The sequence below is a fragment of the Octopus sinensis genome, linkage group LG6, assembly GCF_006345805.1.
Source record: "Octopus sinensis linkage group LG6, ASM634580v1, whole genome shotgun sequence".
In the NCBI taxonomy this organism is placed as follows: domain Eukaryota; kingdom Metazoa; phylum Mollusca; class Cephalopoda; order Octopoda; family Octopodidae; genus Octopus; species Octopus sinensis.
In genome coordinates, this window is record NC_043002.1 from 85,884,696 (window position 1) to 85,908,317 (window position 23,622).

A 23,622-nucleotide genomic window follows, 5' to 3' on the forward strand; every position below is an offset into this window, starting at 1 on the left:
TGTGTGTGTGTGCACGTACATTTAAGTTTATAAAAAAAACGAATTATCTCCCCTTAAAACTAGGTAACAAATTTGATGCTTCCCACCCAGCCTTGAGTCAATGCATCTCAATGAAATTCCATTTATTTTTCCAATTCCCACAATTATACACTGGATGTTAATCAACTGACTATGTTGCTTCCTACTGACAGAAACAAATCCATTTTTGTTAATATTTATTTATCATGTATCGCATATTTATTATATACATTTTGTAGCATATTAGACCTCTCATCAGCAAAGTTCTCCTATGACTCTGGGTTTAGGGAAACCCTGAGCCTTTGCAGCATTAAAACAATAACTAGGCAACACACAGTCTTGAACATAAATCTTGCTGAGCCTGTATATAACAAACTAGCAATAAACAAAGAAAAAAAAAAATTTTGATGATGTCACACATAAGGTAAGTTCTAGTTCTATGAAATCGTCTAAAAACAAGTAGTTTTTATACAGAAACTTGATCTCTTCTAAACTACTTAGGGACTTTAAAATAGATTATGTTCCTGGAATATACAGATGGTGGGAGCATCTGACAAATGGTTGACAGTATTGTCACCAACACTGCATTGTGTCCATGGTACTCAATGGCTGAAATTACTATTGCTAAGTAGGAATCACAAGTTGCTGCTGTAAGCAGTGACAACACTGGAAAATTAACCAGTTGTTTGTAGACGAGTTTAACATCAACAGTATCTTCCAGACACTATAGAGGGGTGAAACACTGCAATAACCCTATAGGTTATGTATCACATCAAATATATTTCAGACTATGTTGTAAGACAATATGTCTTCTTTAAAGTATGAGTGAGTATAGATAAAATAAAGATCCTACATATTAGAATTCAATCAAAACAAATGTCTTACATCTGGCAAAGTACATACTGGATCTATATATATATATTTCTTTATTGCCCACAAGGAGCTAAACAAAGAGGGGACAAACAAGGACAGACAAAGGGATTAAGTCAATTACATCGACCCCAGTGCAAATCTATATATAGGTTGCTCTGTAGTATTCAGTAGGTCATCTGTAGTGTCAGCTCCAAGGAGAAGCTTTGAGCTCCAAGGAGTAGAAATATAATGAAATATATGACTTCACTTAAGTATTCCCAACACACTTGTCTCTCTTCTTCTTATCAGCCTAGCTGCATCCAACTCTCTATGCTTTATAAACATTAGCCCATCCTCCAGCAAATATAAAAAAAGTGGACAAGTCTATCTAATATATTTTTCTACAATTATTCTAAGAAAGAGAGCAAGACCATCAGCAAATAGCATGTCCAGTAAGAACCTTGCAGTCTTTCTTTTGTTCTAAGGCAAGCAAGGTAGAAAAGCTTGCCATCTGATCTAGTCATGAGGCAAAATATATCAGGTGCAGTGCCTAAGGTGCTGATAATTTTTCTGAGACAGTTCCTTAGACACCATAAATACAGTTCTGCTAATTAAAATATAAAGATTAAACTTACGCTTTTGGACCTTCGTATTTCATAACTTTGATCACACAATCAAGGGTATTCTTGTATTTTTGAGCGTCTAGACCCTGAAAAGTAAACAAAAATATTTTGTAAACATTAATAAACTAGACACAATCAAACTGTTATTTTATTCTTTTACTGACTTCAGTAACTAGAATGTAGCCTCACTGGGGTACTGCCTTCAAGAGATTTAGAAGATCAAATCAACTCCAGTATATGTTTCAGACTGCAATTTATTTTATTAATAACTGGTTTAGTTACCTTTAATATAAAAGAACACAATCTGACATACTGTTTTACATGGACATACATATACACACATGCAGGCATACACTCACACACACACACATGCAGAAGTATGGTACAGACAGTTAAGGTTGTATCGTTAAGAAGTTTTACTTTGTAACCACATGGTTTCAGATTCAATCTCATTGCATAAAATTTTAAGCAAATAGCATTCTCAGCAATAGCTTCAAGTTGACCAATACCTTGTGAATGAAATATGGCAGACAGAAAACATACAGAATTCCTTCACATATGTATGCATACATACATGCAAGTATGTGTGTATGTATATATGTGTGTGTGTGTGTGTGCATTTGCATGCATGTGTCTTCACACTGACAACACTTTGGTAGTGAAGATTTTTTGGGGGCTCCTATATACAAAATGTCCAGCAGCAGCTTGACATGCAAAAATGCATCACTTGAAAAACAAAGGTTGGCATCAAGAAGCTCAAAATGACTCATCCAACCCATGCTAGCATGAAGAAAGAATATGCAAAATTAGTGGTAGTGGGAACTGCAGGGTCTATCTACAAAATTCCATTCCATTCATGAAACATTAGCCAACATATGCAACAGTGTAAGACATTTGCAACAGTAAGAGACATTTGCAACTGTATGAGACACTTGTGACGGTATGAGACACTTGCGACGGTATGAGACACTTGCGACGGTATGAGACACTTGCGACGGTATGAGACACTTGCGACGGTATGAGACACTTGCGACGGTATGAGACACTTGCGACGGTATGAGACACTTGCGACGGTATGAGACACTTGCGACGGTAGGGGACACTTGCAACGGTAGGGGACACTTGCAACGGTAGGAGACACTTGCAACGGTAGGAGACACTTGCAACGGTAGGGGACACTTGCAACGGTAGGGGACACTTGCAACGGTAGGAGACACTTGCAACAGTACGAGACACTCGCAACAGTACGAGACACTTGCAACAGTACGAGACACTCGCAACAGTACGAGACACTCGCAACAGTACGAGACACTCGCAACAGTATGAGACACTCGCAACAGTATGAGACACTCGCAACAGTATGAGACATTTGCAACAGTATGAGACATTTGCCCAAGTTATTGTACAGTGGGATCAAACTTAGAACCATTTAGTTGTGAAGTAAACTTATTAACCACAGAGCTATGATTGTATCTGTTAATAAATTATTTTCTTGTTAATGAATTGTATTTTTGTATAATGTAACAAGTTATCTTGAAGGTTATACAAACAAATCAACTGTTAAACAGACTTAACTTTAATTTAAAAGCTGACTGAGAACATTAGCGAATAGTTAGAAGGGGGCAATAAAAAACTGTTTCTATTAGCATGATTTGAATGTGATTGAGAAAATTGGAAATAGAGATGTGAAAATACAGAGAAAGGGATGAAAGTAAGGATCTGAAGGAAGAGTAAAAAAAAAAAGGCTAAGAAGGATAGAGAGAGGAATAGAAGAAAGAGTAATGACCAATTGTATGAAAAAAGAATACAAAGGGATGTAAAGGACACATTAAATGAAAAGTAGAATAGTGACAGGGAAAAGAGAGAAAGATAGTATAGTGGGGAGAGGCAGTGTAAAGAGAAAAAGGGATATGAGGAAAGACTGGCTGCATATGGAGAAGGGACTATAATTGAGAAAGAAAATGAAAAAAATATGGGCAGGAGATAAAAGTGTAGAAGGAAGAGAGAAGTAGAATGAAGCTGAACGGAGAGAGGAGAAAAACAAGAATAAAATAAAGTAACAGAAGAGAGAAAATTACATGAAAAGCAGTAGGAGGTGAAGGTAAAGAAAAAAAAAAAAACAAGGCAAAAGAAAAGAGAAAGAAAATCAGTCAAAGGTCAAAGTTTTGTATCATGTACCCCACTACTAGCTCTGTGTCTTTTTTAGATCTATTTTCAGAATGTATGTTTACAAAACAATCTGACTGAAAAATGTATAGAAAAATCTTTCTAAAACTTTTATCAAATAGAAGAATTTAAACAATTATACAAAAAATGGATCTATTCAATCTCAGTCACAGATTCTTTAATTAATTAAAAAAAATTTTTTTAACTAAACAGTTTGCAATTTTGGATACTGGTTTAATGTGTCGGGTAGAACATGGTTTACCCTTAACGTTTTTGACAAAAGTTTTTATTTTAGAAGTTATTTCGTGTTAAAGTTGCATTTGGGTAATTTTAACCAATCAATGATGTGTATTCTGCTGAAGAAGGTTACTGCTGTTTGTGAAAGTAATGGAAAAGCAACAACTTCCAAGTCATCGGGTCTTGAAAGAGAGAGGTGGGAGAAAAGTATAAAAGATAAGAAAAGTTGGTGAGAAAAACAGAAAGTTCTTTTAGAGGGAATACATACGTGTGTGTGCATATTTTTTTCCATCTTATCCAATGTGTCCTATCATTTATATAATGTTAGCGTGTGACATTGAGAGAGATTTGGGTGTTATTTCCAGCAGATTCAGCAACTATACAGGTTCTCACATTTTCTCACACACACACATGCATACATACATGCACACATACATGTACATACACACAAATATACATTTTAATCATTTTCAGTTAACTCGTTCAGTGATTGCACCTGATTTTTTTAAAGTGATGAATCAGAGAGAGAGGTAGAGAGAGAATGGAGGGGTAGTGGTCTGTTGACGATCTGAACGACAGCTTATATGTACTTACCAACCCCCTACCAATGCATATTAATTTATTAAACCCCCTCCTTTTCCTTGCTTCCATTCGGGGTTTTATCAGCTTTACATATGAATGTGTGTGTGATGGACATATGTGTATGCATATACATGTGTCTGTATTTAAGTACATATATATATGCAGCGTCCAGACCCGATGACCTGGAAGTTGTTGCTCTTCCATTACTTTCGCAAACAGTAGTAACTTTCCTCAGCTGAATACACGTCAGTGATTGGTTAAAATTACCTAACAGACGACAACTTTAACATGAAATAACTTCTAAAATACAAAATTCTGTCAAAAACATTAAGGGTAAACCCTGTTCTGCATGTCACATTCAACCAGTATCCAAAGTTTCTAACTGTTTAGTTAAAAAAAAAATTAATTTAAAAAATCCTTGACTGAAACTGAACAGATCCAAAAAAATAAACAAATCCAAAATATACATGACACCAAATCTACAAATTCTTGAAGATGTATAAGATGCAAAGAAGTTATAAGCAATAACCTTATCAGATGCCTCGGTCACATGTGACTATGTTACAATGCTAGTTGATCTATACTCTTATCTGTTTATGAGCACCTAGAAAGCTTCAACATTATTGATGCATACACCAGTGAGAAGATTCACAAAATGATGGACCCAGTAATGAAAGAGTCATTTTATTTCTTAATCTGTTTTAGTTGAGAGGAACGCAGTACCAACGATCCTTTACAGTACCTCAAAGAATAGTGGGAGGGAGGAAGATATCATTGAATTGGAGATGTGAATGAAGACACTCAAGAGATCATGTGGTTGTGCTACATTGAATGATGGATTAAGTCTATTTATTGTTCTAATTGGCCAAAGTAGGATTTCAACACAAATTACATGGCGCCAGGACAAACACTGAAAAGTGTCTTGTCCAACTTTCTTATAGTTCTTCTAATCTATTAGCTTAGCTAGGTACTTTTTCATCAACCACAAAAGGATGAAAAGCAAAGTTGACTTTGACAGGACTTGAACTCAATATGCTGGCTCTCAGATCAATTGCCATGAGACATTTTATCTAATGCTTTCACAACTCTGCTAAAACAATTGAGACAATAAAACAACAGATTCAGGCTTTTGAAAAAATAGGTAGAAAGATTGATTGCTCTGTGTGTGTGTACAGACAATATGTTGGTGTTTATTAGATCTATGTAATACCATAATCAATTTAATACTGATAAATTAACGAGGAGAATTATCACATTAATGTATTAAGCAACACTATCACATCAGAAAGGTACAGTGGCAATTTACATGCTAAAAATTATCAATTAAAAATGTATAATTATCCATTTTACTTTGTGTTGATATTATATGTCATCATCCTCATCAACACCTGTTGTTCATGTTGGCATTGTCCTTTAAGAACACTTGTGAAAAAAGATTCTTAGCTAATGAGTCCCATATTTTTCAGACATATATGTGGAATATCATATTCTAAGTTATGTCATTGTAAGTAAATAAATTTTAACATGGCAGCAGGAGTTTTATATATATATATATATATATAAGAAGATAAATTCTAATACCTTAATGTTCTTAACATTCAAATCAACATCTCTGTCTGTATATCTACCTTCTTTATAATGTTATCAATTAACATGAAAATAAGTATATGTATTGATGGAAAACCTCTATAAATGGCTGATGATTGCTCAACATTTTAAAACTGTTGTAATACTTACAATGTTTAATAAAATGATGTAGCATGAAACGATCGTACCAAATTACCGAAGATTTTCTTGTTGCTTATTTTGATTATAATCACCCCATGGATTTATATGGATAACACCGTACAAAATTCTGGTGTATCTGACTTCTTAAGTACCATATTCATTTGAATCTAAATTTTGCTGAGAGTATATATATTTATATATATATATATATATATATATATATATAGGGGGGGGGGCAATGCTGATAATTTCTGAATCTCATCTGCTCACTATATACATATATATATGAGAAAGAGAGAGAGAGAGAATGAGAGAAAAGAACAATGGATCAAAGTATAAATAGTATAACAGATTAAAAAATGTTAAAGCAAAAGCAGGTTGAATTGTGTATGAATGAATATGAAATATAATTGATATGAAATAAGAATCTGAAATACTAATCAAGAGAATGCGAGCTGATACATTGGAAACTGCAGGTTGTACTTCGAAGATAAATGACTAGTGGTTTCAGTTTGCAACAAAACTGAGCAATACAGGTTGGAGGAGACAGAGACAGGAAAATGGTCGTGATCTAATAACTCTAAGGATATCACATTCTAAGTTATGTCGTCTAAGTAAATTAATTTCACCTGGTCGGTAGGAGTTATTCCCCCTGATAGTTCTACGAAAGCTGTTAAAACCAACCATTTAAAGTAATTTGATGTTCTTTCGTAATTCGAATTATGTTATAAAAACTACAAGTAGTCATACACTCAAAAGGAATAATGGCATTAAGTAATAAGATCAGTAAATATATATCCTCTGAATGAAAAGTCTGGCTGCATACACGTGAGCATATTGTCAGGTGCATACAATTGACAACACAGTTTATTAAGATTTATTCAGTGAGTTCTATTCAACGGATGTTTACACGTGGAATTAGCAGAATCATTATTAACTTTAGATGTTTTGGCCGATAAAGTTGAACTGAAAAACCCTATAACAAGGCATGAATTGCACGAAGCCGTCTTGCAGTCTTGGGAAGCGCTATCTGAGCGGAAAATTCGTGGATGTATTCAACATCAAACTCGTGTTCGGCGTCAAGTAGTTGACTGTCGTGGTGGTAACAGATTCGTGTAATAACTTTTGTGTTTATTTTTGTTTCATAATATATATTTTTTCAGATGCAGCCAGACTTTTCACACATTTTACATATACTCTATGCAATTGACCAAGATCATTAGAAAACAACACATCCCACAAGAGCTTTGGATAGCAGGCAAAATTGAAAAACTTGCCTTCTAATCTAATGTAGAAGTAGATTACTTCCATTATGGCGACAAAATTATGAAGACCCTTGACATCGATACCAAGTATTGGGAGGTTTTGTAGCAAACATCTTGGAGCAGGCAAAAGAAGAATGCTAACAGACCCAAAACCCTCATATAAATACAATCTGCAATAGAAACTCTCACTTAGAACTTCCCAGTCACAATAAACTGAGAAGTCCTATAGATTTGTCCCAAAGGGACAAACCTATAGAATGCAACGATCATGGTCATATCTGACTGAATGAAGACTTTGTACACATCAGTATACTGTATAATGGAACAGTCATCTCTAATGGAGCCAGAAAGAGAGTCTCTAAATTGTGGTTTGACTTAAGATAGCAGCAAAATCTTTGAACAACACCCTATGATCTTAAAGAAAAGGGGAATAATGAAAAAATGGAGAAGAAAGTACAGTTATGACCTGAATGCTCTTTTATAATAGATCTGCTCTGTCAAGGTCAACTTGGAGCTAAACCAATATTTTTCTTTTTTTAGAAGTGGGTGTCTTGTGAGGATTATTCAAGACACTTGACAATTTGGAGAGAAAATTGATTGAAATATAATGCACAATGGGATGCTAAAAAGTTCTTGGCTTTGGGTAAAAGAAAATACAGGTGGATCAGTTAATTATGATTTTATTCAACATATTCCCCTCTCAGATTCACACATTTATTGTAACAGTCCTTCAATTTTTCTAAGCCTTATTTATAGAACCTGGAAAGTTAGGCTTCCAACCAGGCCTTTTGCAATACCCTTAAATCAGGAACTTTTCAGCACCCATTTGTATATGTAAGTATTAAAAGTAATCTCATTGATGAAATTGATCTTCTGAAAAGTTAAAATTCATTAATTGTGATTTAAACATTCTCAAGATGAGAATCTTCACTTAAAAAGAAAAGTGATACAGTAATTTTCTATTTTAAATTTCATTAATAGTTATGGAGCTCTAAACACAAAACAAAGTGTTGGAATTTAATATTTTACCAGACTTAAGACAATAATTACATTAACTAATTAATACCTCACCATCATTTCTGCAGCTTTCCTGAGGAAAATAATGTTACTTATAGGGTTTCCTTTGGGAAAATAAAATAGTGACTATAACATCTAAAGATATCTACTACTGAGGACAACTGAAACGATATAGCATGACAGAAAACTAAAATGGTGTGAAGGGTATCTTTTATTCAAAATACAGTGATTAAATTTATCATTAAATTTTGCTTTCAATTATAGAAGAACTCTAACTCTAAAACAATTCTAGATTTCTTTTTAATCCCAGCTTCACTATTTAAATTATTATTTACATTTGTTTCGTTTTTCTTTTTACCATGCTGGCATGAGTTAGAGGACTATATTATTGAGGTGTTGTTTTATAGCCAGAAGCCCTTCCTCCTACTAACAGTAACATGTTTTCTTACCCATAGCTGAGTGATTTTTCAAAGAGGTATACCAATGTAAGCAAACAGATAAACACACACACACAGAGTCTCTATCTACAAAAATCCACTTACAAGGCTTTAATAGAAGATACTTTAATAAGTTGCTATGCAATGGGACTAAACCTGAAGCTGCATGGTTAGGAAGAAAACATCTTAGCCCCTTAGTGATACCTGCACCTGAGTACTATGCAGTGGGACTGAACTTGAAACCATGTGATTAGAAAGTGAACTATTCTAACATTGCAAAAGAATAATAGTTTGAAATTCTGTTTTTCCATTCTGGTATTCTAACGTACACCCTGGAAGATGTGAGCACATTCATAATGTGCACATACACATTATCTATTGCATAGTTTTTGATTGGTAGACATATTTCAGAGCTGAAATTTAAAACATGCAGGCATGTGTGTGTATGTGTGTATATATATGTATGTGTGTACATATATATATCATCACACACACACACACACACACAAATATGACCTAATTTCAGAATGTTTGAGGTCATATACATACAAATGCTTAATTGTTATTACAAACACTTGTAACAAAGAAAATAGATAAAAACTAACCATGGCTCAAATTACAGTATAAAACCTCACATGAATATAGAAATATGAGATAAGTAAAAACATAGACAGGCAAATAGATATATAGTTATTGGCCTATACACATAGATATGCATACACATAGCTACATATCATCATCATAGTTTAACATGAACTTTACCATGCTTGCATGTCTCAGATGGAGTTTGTTAAGGTAGATATTCTATAGCTGAATGCCCTTCCTGTTGCCAATCCTCACCAGTTTCCAAGCAAGTTAACATTTTCCCTAAAGCCAAACATGTTTTTCACAGAAGATGCAAATGAACAACACTGCTTGTATGATGGTGATGCTTGTTTACAAATACCACATGATGTCAAGAAAAGGGTACACACAAATTCATAAATCCTCATTTTAACATGCACTTTTCTATGTTTACATGGGTTGGACAGAATTTGTTGAGATAGATTTTTCTATGGCCGGGTTCTTTCCACTGTTTGGGAGTAGCACTTCTTCATACACCTCTCCTCATCCATCCGCAGTACATGACCATACCAATGCAAACGTCTCTCTTGCCTGCTACATCTGACATTTCTTATGTCTAGCATTTCTCTCAGGGCACTTACACTCTGTCGTGTGTGCACACTGACATTACACATCCAGCGGATCAAGCTAGCTTTATTTCTTTCAAGCTTACGCATGTCTTCAGTCACGGCCCATGTTTCATTGCCATGAAGCATGGCAGTTTGCACACATGCATCATACATTCTACCTTTCACTCTGAGCGAAAGGCCCTTTGTAGGGGCAGGAGCTTTTTCAACTTTGCCCAGGCTTTTCTTATTCTAGTGATAACACTCTCTGAGCATCCAACCCCACTACAGACTTGGTCACCTAGGTTGCAAAAACTATCAACTACTTCTAGTTTCTCTCCCTGGCATGTAATGGAGTCTGTTTTCTTAGCATCTCTGGTGTTTATTGCCCCTGTGCATCTGCTGCACATTAAAGCTATCATCCCGGTTAATCTTCCTTTGATGTTGCTGCACCTCTTAGGTGTCCATAGCTTACACTGGGTACATCTTGTGGAGTTTCTACCAACAACTTTTCTACAGATCGAGTAGGGCCACCTACCTGAAGAGGTGTGTAATGTGTTTGCCTTCCTACTTACTAGAACTTTGGTCTTTGCTACATTGACTCTAAGGCCCTTCGATTCTAATCCTTGCTTCCACACTTGAAGTTTCTTCTCTAGTTCTGATGTAAAATTATTCTGTGAACTATTCAAATGCTTTACAAGATACAGCTGATATTTTTTGGAGACTATGTAACTTAATTAGTGCTGGAAGTGGTTGCAGAGAAATCATAATAGCTGGATTAAAAAAAAAAAGGAATTCTTGGATGTTACCATTGTTGTCAATAAGTAATTGCTGTTCAAAATTCTGAGTGAACAAAGCATGAATTAGAAATGTGATGCTATAATACTGAGACATAGCAGATATCTAAATACTCATAAAAATGGGAAGGATTAAAAAGAATAATGCCAAAACTAACCTGCATTCGTGTTTTTATGACATCAATAGGAGTATTACCAAATACAGATACAGCACCAGCAATTGCTCCAAAAAGCCCAGTTAGAAGAGTAGGAACTTTGATATTTGGGTCCCCACCTCTGTATTTATCTTTGAGCGTTTCCATAACAAAAAATCGCATTGCTTGGTTTGTACCCTGCTTCAGGATAGTTGGTGTCAACCCTTGATATACACCACGGATTCCTATAAGCAAAATATTAGTTGGAGAATTATAGTTGTACAGCATGATATTTCAGACATTTTTCACAAAGAAGTAATGACAAAAATACTGGTTTTGTAAGATAAACATAAGAGACAAACTTAAATTGAATTACTTAAAGTAAATATCATATATCAATTTTCATGGTATCATATGAGCAAAGTGTTAAACATACCTTTCTCTTTGATAATTTGACTTACTCCATGGAAGAAACCTTTAAACTTTGGATTGGCTGAGGTCTGATCATTGATGAATTTTACTTTAACAGTTTCCATTGGAGTAACTGCTAATATTGCTTCAGACACACCAGCACCTAAGAAAATATATCCAATAAAAGAATTATATATTTGATATAGTAGCCATTCAAGTTGTAATGTATTAAAAGTTACAAAACTGGGTTCCATCAGATAGATTAAGGCAATATGAAACTTAAAAGATAAGACAAAAGCTGATGCTGTAACAGTATATATGGATCAGTAAACATGATTGGTATTTTGGTCAGTCTAAATGCTTTTAAATTATTTTCTTTATGTTCAGTTAAATTTTCTTCATCTGTTCTGATTGAGGAATTTTTTTTTTTAATGCTTAGGGGTACATCTTATGGAGTTTCTACCTACAACTTTTCTACAGATCGAGTAGGGCCACCTACTTGAGGTGTGTAATGGGTTCGCCTTCCTACTTACTAAAACTTTGGTCTTTGCAACATTGACTCTAATGTCCATAATGTCCAATTAATAGAAGTTAAATTCTATCATAGATAAGCTGCTGACATGTACAAGGGAGCAACAGAATGCAGATAATAATATATAAACCAGTAAGAAGAAAAGACAATGTTATCTTCAGACCAGAAATCTGGTCTAAGTACTTGCAACAAAGTCAACTCCACTAAAGATATCTAAGGGTCAGTTGATGATTAAGCAGATAACAAGTTTACCACCTAATTTTCGTCCACCAAATTTCACTAACAAGGCTTTAGTTAATCCAAGTCTATGGCATAAAACTCTAGCACAGATGCTGTACAGTTTGTCCAAACCTGAAGCCATGTAATCAATAACAATTTTTTAAAAAATCATTTTGAGTCATAAGGATCCACAGATCCAGTAATAATTTCTAGTTTTCTGCTGTAGATGAGAAAACAACTATTAAATGAACAGAATACCTATAATACATGGTGTGCTGGTATTCCTAGGGGAACACCTATCAGCTATATACTATAGGTAGGTATTCCTGCAATACTTACTGATAAAAGGGGATGAACAGAACCCAGCATTGCAAGCCAAAACAAACATCAAAACTGGATTACAATATTTGACTAAAGAGATTCAATATTTGGAACTTGACTGGTGATTTAAATAGGTGTTGTAAAAATACCTTATAAATGTAATTGAATACTCTTCCTTAACCCACATTATAAAATGATGATTTCATAAGAAGTTATAAACCTCAAGCACTCTGAGATAATGGTAATCAAGAGGTCTAGTAATCAAGCTAAAAATGATTTCTGTTTTGATTAGTTAGTCCGAGAAAGAGATAGAACTTCCTTTGGAATTTCTTAAACAAGGTACAGATATAACCAGGTGATATTAATGGTTTGTTTGAATTCAATTCAGGAATATAGGATAGCATTTTTTTAACATTAATTTTGTGATAGCAAATTAATTAACATTATGCTAGAAGTAACAACAATAGTCATTAAGTTTGAAGTGCTAGTGTTGCTAGTAATGGATTGTTTGTAAAAATGCTTAAAACCAGTCATAAAGGCTAAAATGATTGGGATCATGTTAGTTATGTTTGAACAATAGATGATCTAGAGTAAAAGAGTAATTAATTCACTATCAACTAATAGTCATATACAAATTCACTATGCAGTGTGTGTGTATGTAATCTAATATCTCTTACAGTTACTTATATTCTTGACCCTGTCCTGTCTTAACTATGGCAGATAGAGATTACATTTCTTGGCTTTCTGGTCTTAATATTTGCACTGCCCCCAAGATTCACTTCAAGTTCATGTAGATCAAAGGTGAGGAACCTAAGACCTTAATCTCATATGCAGTCTTTAAGAACCTACGGAAAAACACAGTCCTGAATGAAGTTAATGTTTTACATAAAAAAAATAGAGGTACGATTAAGATCCCTAATAATGAATATGCATAAGAAAAATATCTTAATGCCTCAATGTTGACGTCAATTATCACAATCCAGTAAAGCAAAAATGGAAAAAAAAATATCTCACATCTTTTGCATGTCATTAAAAATGCTGGTTTATATTTTTAATTTTCCTTAATGCAGCCTTATTACATTACACTTTATTCTATCTGGCCTTCAAATATGAAATGGTTTGCTAACCCTGAGAGAGTAGACCTTGTCCCAGATTTGTTTATGACATTATCAACTAAAACTATACAGAAATGTGAAGAGGTGTTCATGTTTTTGCATTTGTTACCTTCAGTAAACATCAATATTAACTAAAATAGCAAAGTATTGTGAAACACACAAAGGCGTTGAGAAGACAGTCAAATAAATTAGTTCATGCATACAATTGTGTGTTTATTTACAAAAGAGATAGGCAGTATTTGAAGTTCAAATTATTTAGCTGGGTTCCAGAAGTAAAATTGAAAACTTGAACAAAAATCAGAATAAATTATTACTTATTAGTCAAAATATTTGATAATGCACATACATGCACAAGTACAAATGATACACACACTTACACAACAAATATAGTCACAGAAAAAAAAATCTTTGATATATCTTAAATAAACCTGGAACAGTTAGGATTTCAGTGTTGAGAAGTAAACATTGGTTGCACAAGAAGTTCAGTAAGATTCCTGTCATTTGACTGTAATTCTAATACTAAGATTGTGAACTGCATTAGCAAATTAGATGTTAAATGTAATTCTCACAGAAAAGAAAGACATAATATCCAATTAATAGAAGTTAAATTCTATCATAGATAAGCTGCTGACATGTACAAGGGAGCAACAGAATGCAGATAATAATATATAATTTATTCAAATATAAGGGTTTCTGATTTAAGCAGAAGGCCAGAAATTTTAAGAGGAGAGGAATAGATGATATCACTAACCCCTGCACTTGACTGGTACTTTATCGTATCGACCCCTTGGAGGGATGAGAGGCAAAGTGAACTCTGACTGGAGCTAACTCAGAAATGTAAAGAACCAGGATAAATACAGTAAAGCGTTTTGTCCAACACTAACAGTTCTGCCAATTTGCCATCTTAAACATAATAACAATGCTTTCTGACTTAGGCACAAGGTTAGCAATTTCAAAGGGAGGAGATTAATCAATACTATCAACCCCAAAAGAATGGATGAAAAAGTTTACCTTAGCAGGATTTGAACACAAAACATAATAAAACAACAACAACAACAACAACAACAAAATGATATAAAAGATGGGCTACAGCAAATACTCTGCTCAGTACCACAGATATGCTTGTCAGTTGTTTGACCTTAACCAAATGAGCATGTCCCTGAGTAGGTACTGATATGTGCATCTCTGGTCACGAGCAGAAGTAGTGGGGAAGCATCATAGCCATATGCTGAGAGGAATTCTTTGGGGTTTGGATAATTCACCTTTGGAAACATGGGTGTGTCGTTCAACATCATTAAACAACCTTTATTCAGGGAACTTTTAAGCAGGATGGGCTACTTGACCTGAAGAAAATTCTAACTGGGCCCTCACCTGCAAGGTCATGCGCTGTTTATCTTGATATGAGATCACCATGCCGCGCACATATGGTTGTGATGCATGTGCCTGGTGTATCTTTATCAGATGGGTAGTCATGACGGGTATACTGGGCTTCGTATATTTTACCCCAGTGTCACTTTGATGGCAGGCACTGCTCTCTCACTCAATAATAATAATAATAATAATAGTGTGTGTGTGTGCATATATTTATAATAGAGATGGCAGAATTAATACAATTTGAAAACAAAATACCTCGAGGTTAGTTATGTCAATTTATTCTAAGGTCAATTTAGCATTAGTCCTTACAAAGGTTCATAAAGTGTGTATCAGATTATCAGACAAGATAGAGGGTCCAATAAATTCTACACAAAGCCCTTGGGGAGCTATGCCCTTGTCAAACAATTGAAGCCAATAAAACAATAGAAGAATAAAAACCATGTGTAGGCAAGCAAAGTAGAAGTAAAAGATACTAAAAATACTGTACAAACTTCTGACAGAAAAAAATTCTAAAATAATTATTTCCTGGTTTGGCACAAGGCCACAAACCATTAGTTATTTCATTTTATTGTCTGCTTAGTTATGCCTTCCTATTATGAAATGCATAATTTCCCATTCCATTTCCTACTCTTCCATTTTGTTTGAATTTTATTTCTTTTCTTCGTTCTTATTTCTCCTGTTATTTGCCAAAAAAACGTGAAAAGGATTATAAAAGAACAGCTGTCCAGGATAATGGATTATAGTAGTGGTGGTTTAAGTAAAAAAAAATTGCTCCTTCTATCATACTATGTGTGCTTTGTGGCTGACATAATTCACCACGAAAAATCAAGAAGCTTCTGTGGATACTCAATCTGCTAGAAATAGCAACCAAACATCCTTTAAATCACACCCTATCATCTTAAAAAAGTGTTGGGAGTATGGAGACTAACTGCATAATCCTAGATACATTGCCCAAAATAAAGACAGAATGGTCAGTTGGAAAGCTTTTGATCATGTGTCTGTTCATTCAGAGCCCACCTGGGGCTAAATAATAACACCAACCATAATTAACATGAGTCAACAATGAAGCTTATCAAGAGGTGTTACACCTGCTAGAAATAGCAGTCAAACCTTTCTTTTAAAAAATGCAGATTTTGGATGATATAGTTTTAAATATATTGAATAAAAATCATGGTCATGGCTGGAGCATATTTCATCATAGGTTTGCTTGATCATTACTAACCTGGGCTAAATAACAAGATAGCAACAATATTCAACAAGGTGAGGAGATAACTAGATGACCTTTGTAGAATTAACTAGATAACCTTCATAGAATATTTGGCAGTTTTCATGTGAAAGGAGGTGGAACCAACTGTGCTACCATGAATGAGGGAGAATTAATCATACTAGGGAAGAGAAAAAAATAAAGTTAGAGAGCAGAGAAAAGAGAGGAGAAAGTGAAGATTAAAGGATGAAGAGACTAGAGATAGAGGAGTAACAGTATTTTTATTTTTGTTTTTTTCCATATTTTGATAGTTAAATAAGTTTAGAGAGGCATTTGTTGCTATTTCTAACATCTCACATTCACACTGTAACAAAGACTGCATCACAAAGACAAGGCTTCATTTGGGTTAGAAAATACTTCAACCCCTCACGACAATTATCCCTATATGACATTTCAAGTGAGACGCACATTGGGACAGTACTGCTGCTGCACACAGACATCCTAGAATGGCAGCCAGGAAATAGTCACCAAACTGATTGTCAAAGTTACCAACACACTTCAACATCTGGCTCAAGTAAACTTCCTTTCCTCTGTGTTATTTTTACAACTACTACTGTAGCTTCTGCACCACAGAACTGGTCAATCTTGAGCACCCCCAAGTTATATACATTCGATCTAAAGAACAGGCAGACTTTTTTTTTCAATTAAAGTGAAGGTATTGTACATTATTAAGAAAACTAAAACAACAACATGGTCCTATTTTCCATTGGGTCATTGTATTTATGATGAAAATGATAAGGGAATGTCTAACTCAATGTAAAGCAAATACCTCAATAAGGGACTTATAAAACACCATGATCCAAGGCATTCTGACGTAACAATCCCACCTTTTGTTATTCAAGGCACTACATGATTTAATTCATAATTTTTATCATTATTATTATAAACAGTAAGGTGTAACTTAAGGGAGGTTTCTAGCAAGCAGAGTGATATTTCTTTGTTAGCTTGAATAAATATGGATTTATTAATTAAACAGAAAACAACAGAATAATTATATATCATGGTAATAGGACTGGATGGTTTTCATGGATATTAACAGCCAGAAATCAAAATCAATTCACTGACTTGTCGTCCTGGGATGTTATCTAATTACACCCCAGCACACTAATGTCAATATTTATCTATTTATAAAACAAAGCAAATTTTTGATGGGTGTACACTGTTGTGACCTGAATCTATCAACATGGAAGAATGAAAGGCAAAAAACACAGATGGGCAGTATTTGAATCCAGGGTATGTAGATATAAAACTAAACACTGCACTACATTTATCGTGAAACATTACTACTTCTGACAAGTCATCTAAACAGTACCAACATTTAGAGGCTACACATTTCACAAATTTCTCCACACAGGCAACTACTAAAATACATTACAGTAATACCTCACTTTACGAGGACCTGCTTTACACGACACCAAGTTTAAGAGTTTTATTTTTCAAGCACAAGATCCAAATATTGAATGATGTGCAAAAGTTTCTGCTACCATAACAAATGCTTCTGCATGTTACTGAGACATTTATAGAGTGAAAAAAAGCTTCTAACAAACAACTCTAGACTTGTTTTTTAAAAAGAAATCTACATGTCCGTCTGTGAGTGCTTGTGAATCAGTGATTGTGTCTACAAGTGATGGTGTGCATGAGTATAGTGCAAGTCAAAGCAATTCAGAAAATGGTTATAATAATAATATTTATTATAAATGATCTTGACATTGTTTTTACATTACATAAAATATTCTTTACATGCTACTGTTGTTTCATTGCCATTTATTTACAGGTATTATAAATGTTATAGGTAAAATGTTTTTCTGGGAATGAATTATGATTTATAACATTGCTACTATGGGGAAATTATTGCCCTGCTTTATGAGTTTTTGCTTTACGAGCAGTCTCCAGGAACAAATTAACTCATATATTGAGGCATTACTATACTTATGTTATATACAATTCCTCCAAAAATTAAACTGCTGCTGTTGCTGGGGTTATAAAACTAGCTAGATTGTGGTGCCATACACTTGTTCAATATATGTTTTTCTTTCATTTTTACTATTTGTCTCAAACAAAGATACAACTGGTATCACTCCATGGATTCCAGAAAAATACATGTTAGGAACCTAACCAAGCTACAAATCAAATAACAGACTGAAACAGTTTGGAAAGAAAAGAATTTGTTAATTACATATAACTGCATTAGGCGTTTTAATATGTGTGGTTATTAGAGTCATTGAAACAGAGTATATAAAGTTAAACGCAAACTTGATTTAATAAAAATTAAACTGAACCAAAGTAAATAGAACAGGAGTTTAGATATAAAAAGTGGGGGGGAGTCTCCACTCAACATCAGATAAATCAAAAACATTTAGTGTTATTAAGTAATATACTAAAAATTCAAAATCTAAGTAAAAACAAGCCAAATAAAATACTGTAAATAAAAACCAACAAAATAAATTATTACCTTTAATTTTATTCCTAAAGTGGTAGAAAAAATTCAAGAAATGTGTTAAATTTTCAACGTTTCCAGATTGTGATAACGAGTTTATAAAACCATTTGGAATATTGGGTTTCTTTCTTTCAAAATTGTACAACCAAAGTTTGAGTTCTGTACTTTAGGTGGGCTGGGCATTAAAATTCCTTTCTTACTTTAGAATATAGTTTTAAAGTTGCAAGAGAGGTGACAACACTGTACAACATTCGAAATATGAACGAATCGCTTTCAACAAGAGTTGCTTGTACCTAATTCACCAGGAACATGTATCTTTTACTCTACAAGACTATCAACAATAATTAGAAAACATTACAAGCTATTTTCACTTATTGTTTAATGGATAGATTCCACTAAATTTAATCTTTACAAGTAATTTGATAAGAAAGTATAATGCAACTTTACCTTAATCAACTAAGCCAAAAAGTAATTATTACCTCAATTTCACGGTATGTCTTAAAACTGGCAAGGTTTACAAAATATTTTAACTATATTAGTATGAACATAACAAATTAAATTAGTATAAAAAAGAAATTACAATTTTATTTTTAGTTGATAATTTTATACTAGAATCTAATATTTTTCTGATCTCTTACACATTCCTATTTATTACTCTATTGCATTAATTCCCAATTATTTTTAGCTCTAGCTTGTGATTCTCAATAAAGCTACTCAAAAATTTAACAGTAATTGTATGATTCATAATCACTTCACCAGTGAGCTAATTTTGTTTCATAGTTTGAATCAATATGAATTTTCTTCATGCATCCTTCAGAAATTAACCAGACCGGATGATCTTCAAAAGCAAATCAAACAATTAATGGTTCCCACAAATACAATATGAAGAACAAGAAAAGAATTTAGAGTAGTTCTGATCAAAACATAATGTAAGATAATTAAAAATAAACGATTACCACAAGCAACAAGGATATATAAAAACAGTTGATTATTTTCTGGATTATTTATTAGAATTACAGAAGAATCTGTCCATCAGATATAAGATACCAAATCACATTGGTTGGTACTGATAACTATTCTCCACAGAATAACAAACCAGACACAGTGTATGTATTGTGAGCCTTCATATGGTTATGTAGTTAAGTGAAAGAATTATCAGGGAGTTGAATAAAATGCCTTGTAGTAGTCATTCTGGCTCTCTGTACTCTAAGTTCAAATTTTGATGAGATCAATTTTGTCTTTCGACCTTTTAATGTTGATAAATAAAGTACTAGTTTAGTACTACAGTTAATTCTTCTTCCTCTCTTTGCAAGAAATCAGCTGTATTCAAACCTGGAGAGGGATGGGATGCACCAAGTTTAAAACACCAAGACATACTATTTATTATGACAGCAACCCTATAAGCTCCCTGAGGAGTTGAGGGTTCAAGAAAAAAAAATGGATACAGTAAATTATGCAATAAGAAAAGAGGTTTAACTTTATTGAGCACAATGATGAGCAATTAAAAATTTTCGTGTAATGAATCCATATCCTAATTAAACAGCAACAAAATGCTTAAAAGACCTAACCTTATCACACTTGAGAAATGAAGTTAAAAATCATCTCAAATAGTAAACAATCTCAGATAACTTTCCATATTGATCTCTCTCTCTCTCTCTCTCGCTCACTCACACACACACACACACACAAACCATAACTTTCATAGTGATCATATACAGATTTTTTTCAGGAATAGAAAATACCTTAGCTCCTCCAAACAGCTACTGATCCTGTACAAAGTATAAATTTACTACAAAAAAATGCTCATATAACTGGAATATTCCAGCTACCACTCAGAGATACAAATCTTTACTCAGTAGCAGCCTTCAACAACTTGCCCATCATCAAGCCATGTATATCTTCCATCACTAGATCTCTTAACTATACACTACCAACTAAATCCATTTATCCCACACACCATATCCATAATCACCCCTACTACATCACATCCCCTAACACACACACATTAATTACTTTTCCAGTACTTGTTTCCAAGGTCGACACCCTTCTGGAATCATCCGTGCAAGTTTTTCTTTTAAACCAATATTCTTAAAAAATTAAACTAAACATGACAATTATCCATGAATTGTTCATATATTTTATATCAATGTTTCTTATTTTTGACAGGGACCCATAAAGACGGAGAAGAGGGTAGATAGTCATGCTTCATAAATTTAATGGTTTTAAACTGTTTAAACTTGTCCATTACTAGGACACAGAAAGAAAACTGATATGGATGCAAATTATTGTCTTTCCATTGATAAAGTGGGGAACTGGCATTTGTTAATTTCAGAACCGCTGCCTTGGATCAGTGATTCTGATCCATGTTTCTAGGGGAGCAGGCATGTTCCTAGGAGAGCTATAAAGAGGATAGTGAGAAATATAGTTATTTTAATTACAGTGACTATTTTTAATATATCAGGATAAATGTGGAGTCAGTCATAAGCATCAAAATGTTTTAGGAGGGCATTCAATGAAACAAAATTAAGAAACACTGCCTCAGATTGAAAAGCATTGTAAATATTCTAATCAGTTGGCTTTCCTCTTCAAACCACATTATTCAAATATTTAGGTTGCAATGTTTGTAGAATGAACATTTTAATTCTTATATCAAAATTAAATCACAGATATACTCCCTTAAGTAAAGCTATTATATTTGCTAAATGCTTCACTTCCAACTTCACATGCAAGAAAATTTCTCTCAAACTATCTTTCCTCACTCCACTTCATACATATAATTATTCAATGCCAAAACTACAATAATTGTTCTAGTCCAACAAGGCAAATAGTCATGACAACACTGCTCCTATTACTTACAAGCAAACTTTTCCAGAGCTTGCAGCCATCCTTACCAAACTTCAATCTATCTTGAAATTGATGTTCCTATCCTAGTAACAAGGGCAACCTCTTCAACCCTGCTAATTGCTGAGCTACTGAACTTACTTCCAACATTTTAAAGTTGATGGAGATAGTTGTTTATATGTAATCACCTCCTTCATAACTGAGTCTGTGTCTCTTTTCAGTAATCACCACTATAGCTTCTAAAGAGTCAGTTAATCAACAGAAAACTTGGTCTTCTATGTCATACATTATTGGTCTCTCAGTCTTGAGAATTTCTATGAAAATGTGTTGTTGCCCATAACATAAGCCAAACCTTTGATTAAAACTGACAAGAGAACCTCCCACCTTAACTGGCTGCTTATTCATTTGTCTCATTGCAATGATTAGGATACTTCATTACTACATATGCTGACAGGGCTTTCTTCAAACCATGTTATCAACTGTAGCATACCTCAACATTTTGGCTATGTCCTTTCACATGCTTCCTCTTATGTGTTTATGACTTTCACCTCTAATATACACACACACTCTCGTATGCTAGGCCTCAACCTATGACAACCCCACACATATAACAATGTCAAAACTGATGCCCTATTCAGTTCCAGAAAATACTTCAGCTCTTATTGGTTGCTGACTCAACCACTCAAGTAAAACCCACTATGACCGACTGCTAACATATTTGAGACAGTGCTACTGCTACACATATGCACACACTTTCTAGATTGTTTCTGAAGATGAATTGTTCAGAAGATTGATATAATTCAAATGGCTCGGAAACAGACCATTTCTTATATGACTATCCCATCATAACTATAGTGGACTTGTCTGCTCCACTGAAGCAGTTAGCTTCATATTTCCTCTACTCAGGACTATCTAACACACCAGACGTTCTTCCTCTTATCACTGGTACTACACTGTATATATCACTTCCCAGATCTAGCACTAAAAACTATGTTCATCAAACTATTCTTTCTCAAAATTGTAGCCATCTGTATTTCCTTCCCAGAACTAAAAATATCAGAGATTCCCTCCCCATCCATGTCCTCTTTGCTGATGTCAACTTAGAAATGTTCAACTTGACATTAATCATATCAATCTCATTAGAACTCCTTTTCTTTCCTCTGCACTGGCTATTAAAATAAAAAGTAAGCCTGTTGGCTTACAAATTAGGAGTCTAGGAAGCAGAGGTTCATTTTTTTTTTGGTTTTTATTCTTTTTATTTCGGTTTTAAATTGGGTTCCTCATAGATAATATGATATTTTAAAGGAAATTACAACTCATGATATATGGACACATAACAAAAAGGTGGAACATCAAACCAATACACGTGTGTGCAACAAGCTGAGGAAAAACCTGATTGTTTATATAGTTGACAAAATCCAGTAACTTTACATGACATATAAGTAAACTTTGCATGTAACAAAGAAACAAATGTGAACTTCATTAGCAAACAACTAATCATTGTACATTATTTACATATTAGTAAACTAAGACAGACTGACATAAACAATAGAGTGAGTTGATATGATGTTGAATTACCAGCTGAGGTCTTTAACATATATATCTATCCAATAGCATACATGATAGACTGAGGTGAAGAGGTTATCATGCATATATTCAGTTAAATTATGTATAGGAAGGTTGAGAATTCATTCATTCTTTTTAATTAGTTGAAATCTTTTGCAGACTGAAGACCCATTTGCATGTGTTTGAAAGTTACAAATCTATAACCAATATCTGTTGGTGGGTGAATCATTTGTTCATTTTTTGTAATATAAAGAAATATCTAAAAGATTACTTATTATAATTGGTATAAAATAAAATTCAAGAGAAGAAAAAGTCATATCTTCCTCAATGGAAATCTAACGTTACACTTTAACTAATTAAACAGACATACTACAATAATTTTTCATTTGCAGTCTTAAAAAAATAAAAGTTCAATAATAAAGTTGCAAATTTGAAGGACTGGTGAGAGTCCGCATCACAAAAATTAATCTAAATGGGAGTTCATAGAATGTTTATAAGTTCAACATCTGTAAGGAAA

At 33.7% G+C, this 23,622-nt stretch overlaps 1 protein-coding gene across 1 annotated transcript in view; it reads right to left on the bottom strand.

Moving 5' to 3' along the window:
- The window catches only part of LOC115212922 (tricarboxylate transport protein B, mitochondrial), a 64,608-nt gene that overhangs the window by 8,735 nt on the left and 32,251 nt on the right, over positions 1-23,622 (bottom strand). The window contains exons 4-6 of the mRNA XM_029781748.2: positions 11,462-11,599; positions 11,050-11,270; positions 1,506-1,579 (exon numbers count right to left, since the gene is read on the bottom strand). Coding sequence (XP_029637608.1) covers positions 1,506-1,579; positions 11,050-11,270; positions 11,462-11,599 — 433 coding nt within the window. The remainder of the gene's footprint in view (positions 1-1,505; positions 1,580-11,049; positions 11,271-11,461; positions 11,600-23,622) is intronic.